The sequence below is a fragment of the Schistocerca serialis genome, chromosome 3 (genome assembly GCF_023864345.2).
Source record: "Schistocerca serialis cubense isolate TAMUIC-IGC-003099 chromosome 3, iqSchSeri2.2, whole genome shotgun sequence".
NCBI lineage: Eukaryota > Metazoa > Arthropoda > Insecta > Orthoptera > Acrididae > Schistocerca > Schistocerca serialis.
The window spans coordinates 257883467-257890166 of NC_064640.1; the positions used below are offsets into that span (position 1 = coordinate 257883467).

A 6700-nucleotide genomic window follows, 5' to 3' on the forward strand; every position below is an offset into this window, starting at 1 on the left:
AATAAGCCACAGACTTTTTTAAAGGAGCCAATTCAGGATTTGACAAAAATAAATTGGTAAATCCATAGAAAATTCAAATCTAAATAGTCATAGCAGCAGAGCAGCAGGAGCAGTAATAGAAGTAGTATGATTCTGTGTGTTAGTGAAGATGCCAACTGCAGGAACTATGGTGGTACAATATACCTTAATAAGCAGTATCAAGTTATTAGAAAACAGTTATTCTAAAATGTTTCAGAATGACTGGGTTCTTGTCCACTGGTGCATTTTTTCAAGAATGCAGCTTATGATTTAACCTCTTGCTACAAGATATAAGAAAAGAATGTCAATGAAAAGTAGTCAAAGCTCTATCACCACAATTGACATAGTATTTGGTGAACACAAGCTGCTTAAGTGGAATGAACACATTTCTGCATAATGATTTTTATGATCCCAAAGTGAGTGTGTATTCCTATCACTGGCTTATGCATTTGCAACAGGCAGTCTTCTTCCTCCTTGAAATGGACTCTAGTTGATCAATGAATTCTAATAAGGGATTCTCTTGAAATCAGTCGTTATACCTGGCAAAAACTGCTACAAAATCATGTTTGAAGAATGTGTGACGAGAATGTCCCATACAACTACAAGCACATTCATTATGCTCTTGTAATGCTCTAGCACGAGCCTCAACATCAGATTTGTATAAGGCTAAGAGTATGTAATCCCACCAATAAATACTTCACAGATTTAAATGAAGTAGGTGAAAACCTACATTTAATGTAGGAACTAGTATTATAACATGACTGTACGAATTTCATCTGAAAACAAGTTGTAGTAATGCAGCTGGATCTTTCTCAATAACTTTTGTTAAAACTCAGGTAACAGCTGGGGGTAAAGCTGATTCCTGCACGTGGTGCCTCTACATCAGTACCAGCTCTACAAATTCAGGTACTGAACTGAACATCAGCACTCTAGAAGCAATTCAGTGATCAACATTTTTTATAAAAAACAGCTCTTTTCAGAGCCAAAACTGACCATCATCTAAATCAATACTGACAGACTGTCACCAAACACGGAAGAATTACTAAGTCAGGAGTGTCATGACCAGAATTGTGATTTAATATGCATCATGAAACTAATAGTGATTTGGATCTTGTTGTTCCAAAATGAAAGTGATAAGCCTGGTGACTTGACATCACCATCGACAATATGGCAATGCCACCTTCATCTAGCTTCATATTCAGTTTCTCACCATGAGAATATCAGTGGAGGGTGATATAGAAATTCTCACAGTATAGGTGGGTAATTGTTCCATAACATCTGTTCATAAGCCCTCCCCCCATAGGCACTGAATTCAGATTTGTGGAACCAAGAAACTTCCAGCATCAATATATCAAGTTTGTGGTTGGCAACTTCAGTACCCATAATACTATATGGGGCTATTCAAATACTGACAAAAGTAGAGACACTGTAGCAGAATCAAAAGATCCATGTGACCTCAGCTGCTAAATGATAAACATCAAGCATCATTCAACAGTGCAAGATAGAGATGATGTCATTCTGATCTCATCTTTGTGAGTGAACAAATATCTGTTATTTATGAAATTAGTGGAAGAGGCAATTACCCACACACAACACCATCCTGTTGTATGCCAGATGTATTCTGCAATCCGACCACCAACAGCTCCTCTTTGAAAATGGTATAATTTTAAGAAAGCAGACTGGGAGAAGTTCACCTCTGCACTGAAAAACAGCATCCTTAGTACTGAACTAGTTCCAGAATCATAAGACAACTCTGCAAACATTTTGAAGCATTGTTTCCATGTCTCAATCCCATCAGGCTGCAAATCACAATACAAAATAGGATCTAACTTCAGAAACTCATGAACATGAAAACTACCTTGATAATGATGCTTTTAGTGAAGTGACCTTGTCAGTCAGAGAAGATCTATTAACAGTGATATCGAAGAAACAAGGATGATGCTTTGTGTAAATTGATGGGAGGAGATAAATCTGAGCACAAGCCACCACGAAGTTTTGAGTCGTCTCAAGCACCTGAGTTGACCAATCAGAAAAGAATATACAAATGTAACACCAGACTAGAGTGCCTGTCAACTTGTAAATAATGGTGAACTGGACCATCCCAAACCTAAGTCATATTACAAAATTGTACATGAAGAGGTAATGGAGACTAGTGAACTTTTACAGTATTTTCACATGGAAGAACCGAATGCAGCTATTAATATTTGTATGGCTGGCAAGGTAGCATGGCTAGATGACATCACAATGGAGTGGAGCACACACTTCGGTGATCAAGTGCAAAAGTGGATTTTGGCACTTTTCATTAACTGCATAAAAACCTGTAATATCCCCAAATATGAGTTAGTCCTAACTTAAAACCTGAAAAATCATCAGCTAAGTCAGAAATTAACAATATCCTTATTGCGCTGTCTGCTCAAAATCTTCAAGTGAATTTTGCTGAATTGCTTGATGAATTTCATGGAGCCAGTTCTAAAACAACAATAATGTTTCAGACCATGAAAAAGCTATACGTCTCTGGTCCTCAGTCACTCACAATTTATTGACAATGATTTGTAGCTGACCCAAAATGTATCTGGTGTAACACAACACGTGTAAGTGCCTGGAATATTCTCTTGACCAATGTGTCAGTGAACAAATCAGAAGGTGACACACAAATATAACTGTTGCTGTTAAATAAGGCACAAAAATTAAAAACCAAACTACACTAAATGTATAGAACTCTTTGAAATCAATCATTCTGGTAATGCTGGAGACAAACAGAAAATTCTCAAAAGACAATGTACACAGGTCAACTGAAGGTACCACTACCAGATGACAGCTTTGTTCTTCAACATAATGATGATGTGACAACATAGTGTGCAAACAGAAAGAGAAAAGAGCGCTGACAATATTTCTTTCATATCTGTATTAGTTTTTGGAACAGAGATTGCAAAGAATGGTAAGTAGGCCTAAGGTCTAGGTTGGAAGGTGACATTTGGTTGCAAGTTTACAAAGCCATGAAATGTGAATACAAAATCTTAGATGTGGTGACATGATGATCTGTAGCATATTCCAAGGTTGAGGCTACTTTGAAATGTGAGTGTGTGATTGACTCAGTGGTGTGGTATCAAACACTCCAATTAAGCCACATGATCCACGAACACCACTTCCAAATAATCTACTTTTCAGGAGTTTTACAGTGCATTAAGAATCCATCCAGGATGAGTCAATGATGAAATTTGAATAGTCAAATACATCAGCCAGGGTAGCCAACAATTGAACTTTTCAGAAAATATTAATATAAAACAATAAAAAATATATTGCTATAAACAAAAACTACTAAGCTTGAGTGTGGCAGTATCTCCACCCTGTCTTCATTTACAAATTCAGGAGTGCTGTGATAGATCGATCTATATTCCTGATAAAGTAACGCTTACGGAAGAAAGTTTTAAGACAGTAAGCATCAGTGACCTGCTTTAAGTTCCAAAACGTTTACTGCAGAGTTAAAATAAAATTGTGTAACACAAATCATCTAAGACAATATCTCCTCCCTTATCTGTCACTACAATTTGAGGACATGACAATCACTTGTTCACTCACCCACATATGTTTCTGCTGGTAATTTAGCTACAAAATAATTGGGTGGAACTTTTGAGTTGCTTTGGGGGAAGAGACCAAACAGCGAGGTCATCGGTCTCATCGGATTAGGGAAGGATGGGGAAGGAAATCGGCCGTGCCCTTTGAAAGGAACCATCCCAGCATTTGCCTGGAGCGATTTAGGGAAATCACGGAAAACCTAAATCAGGATGGCCGGACGCGGGATTGAACCGTCGTCCTCCCAAATGCGGGTGGAATTTTTCTGGAGGGGTAAAATGAATAGGAGGAAGATGGTTGGAGAATACAAATACAAGTAGCCCCACATAGTATTGAAAATGTATCTAATACAACATAAGAATAACTCCTCTGGCCTTCTTACCAAGTATGAACAAGTGTAATAAGGAAGTACTGCTAAATAGAATGTGAAATAGGACAAGAAGAAGAGTATACAGGGTTTTCATACCCTATGTAAAATAGAGGGAGACAATTTTACTTGACTTTCTACAGTATTCTTTCAACCACTATGTGACACTCCCATTAAGAAAACAGAAACTACCAGTGGTTAACATACAATTTGGGAAACTTAATACATAAGAGTGAAAACCAAATACACTAAGGCAGAACGCACTTTCTGAACTCCTCCTGCTGAGTCAGGATTATATCTGAAATGTGACATATGCACGAGGCTCTTTTGCCAGCAGACCCCTTCTGGGAAGTTCAGCCACCTGATATGTCTTTTCATCTGATGCCACTTTGGTGACTTGGGTGCCAATGATGATTAAATAATGATCTCTCTCTCTCTCTCTCTCTCTCTCTCTCTCTCTCTCTCTCTCTCTCTCTCTCACACACACACACACACACACACACACACACACACACAGAGAGAGAGTTGGTTTGGAACTGAGCACAGGGCCCCATGAATAAGAGTCAGTAAAGCTAACGACAAGACCACAAGCTGCTGACTATTGTACCAGAATAATTCAGTGTCTATCAAATTAATTATCTGAAGCATTGACTTCGGTACAAACCATTTTCAACTCAATCGTAAACAAGATAAATCAGACAACTTACTGAAAGCAAACAGGTAGTCAAATGCTACTTTCACTCCATTGGAATTAAGAAAATAAAAGTTCATATTATGCCTCAGTGGTGCAAACTTTCATGCTGTAAGGTTTCAGAACAGAGAATTTACTACTCTTTCACATGAAATACTTACACAAACAAGTAAACAAAATGTATACTCATTTAAATCCAGTTCTGTGCATTAGGTGGGGGGGGGGGGGGAGGGGGCATGGAGAAAGAAAGAAAAGAGTCAAGGGGAAGTGCATTCACATCATCTGCATATACTGTTGTGGGAAAAATTACTGAAATTACGACAATAGTTCTTACGTTCAGTGTAACTCCAGGAAAACTTAGCAAAATAATGGAGGCTCTGCCAAGATCATTTTTCCCAAATTTCCAGCACAAAAATATTACACAATAAGAAAATTATGAATCATGAAATGGAGAGGTCACACTAAATGCTTAGGCTTTAGCAAGCCACCACAAGAAAAAATAAAATAGTATAAATACAGAAAGGGCACGTACTGCTACATTACTTAACCCTTAGACATAGTTCATCAAATGACAAAATTTACTGTTAGCTTTTCTTCTACAAAGATAACAGAAATTAGAACCACGCCCATTTCTGCTCAGCTTATACACAACAAATTAAACTACTGCAGAGACTTACGAAGAATTTGCCATAATTAGACAACTCAAAATCTTGCCCTGTGTTCCTAGAATAAGTAAAAGTTTGCTGTTCAAATGATCAACGTTGTTTAAGCAGACACGGTTAAAAACTATCGCGAAACATATTCAATAGGATACTGTAAAACTCGTCATGTTTACTGAATACATGCACAATCGAAGATATACACATTCTGCCAATGCATAGGGTGTGCGCCTCCATATGATAAAATTGAACAAATTTCTATCAACGGCAATATAAATATATCAAAAGTACTTTCACACACCTGTGGAAGTCTAAAAGGATCTGCTTCTGTTGTCTCCGGAGGTCCGACGTAAGGAAGAGTTTGTAAATATCTACGAAAAATATACCACTGAACACTAAGGGTGATGCATATGCCGGCCACTAACGATATGAACCCTACGAACAACAACAATAACCACATATTCCTGCAATTCTATTCTTTTGTAATCAAATCATCTCCCTCGTTTCTTTACTAGGATTGTAATCATCATCCAAATCTTCTTCTTTCCATGTCGTCGTCTGCTGTTGTCGGCACCGCACTGAATCAACTACAAGCCTTCGAAACAAATTATATGACGATGAGTGCTTATAGCGAACTCATAACTAGTATACAAAGAAGAAACATTACGCACAGGCTAATCATTAATTGCTAAACAAAACACGTTGTTTGACATTCTCACTACCACAATACACGGCGTTGACAATGCGTCGACCACGTTTTGTGTAACATCCTTGGAACCGAACTTCAAAGGTGTAGTGAGAACTACTCCAATGCTCACGAACCATAAAAAATAATTCAGCGCTCGAACAACTCCTACGAAGAGCACCTACAATATAATTCGTAATTGAATGTTTAATAGTTATGTCTTGTTAAAGCTTTGAACCAGGTACTTAGTTTATTGAGTTAAATACACAGCTATAGCATGACAGTTAATTGTAGGAGCGTCCATAGTCTGTAATTTCGCAGTTGAAAGCCAATTCACATGGTTTCGCGAAAACAAAGTTTCCACGGCTCGCGTCATCCACCCCTTGTTTATCACGTGACCACCAAGCTCATTCCCTCTAGATACACAACATCCTCCGTACCTTGTTTCGTCGTGCTTCCATTAGGTCGTGGTTGATATTAGTAGTTATTCTAAATCTTTGTTGTTCGTTCTTTGTTATTTTTTGTTGGTGTTATAAATTATTTCGTTTAGTTAGGCCACAGTTATCAACGTGATGATGCGAAAGTACTTCAAAAAATTACCTTTCTGTATCCAATGACTATAGCAGAAATAATACATACAATCAAGACACAAAATACAAAACATCCTGTGGTCCACATGGTATTCCAGACAAGGTCATCTCAAGCTA

At 37.8% G+C, this 6700-nt stretch overlaps 1 protein-coding gene across 2 annotated transcripts in view; it reads right to left on the bottom strand.

Annotated features, from left to right (window-relative positions):
- LOC126470026 (PDZ domain-containing protein 8) overlaps positions 1 to 6057 on the bottom strand; it is a 233702-nt gene extending 227645 nt beyond the window's left edge. For both annotated transcript variants that reach the window (XM_050097511.1, XM_050097512.1), the window contains exon 1: positions 5610 to 6057. In XM_050097511.1, the coding sequence (XP_049953468.1) occupies positions 5610 to 5768 (159 nt within the window). In that variant the 5' untranslated portion in view covers positions 5769 to 6057. The remainder of the gene's footprint in view (positions 1 to 5609) is intronic.
- Positions 6058 to 6700: the final 643 nt, after the last annotated feature.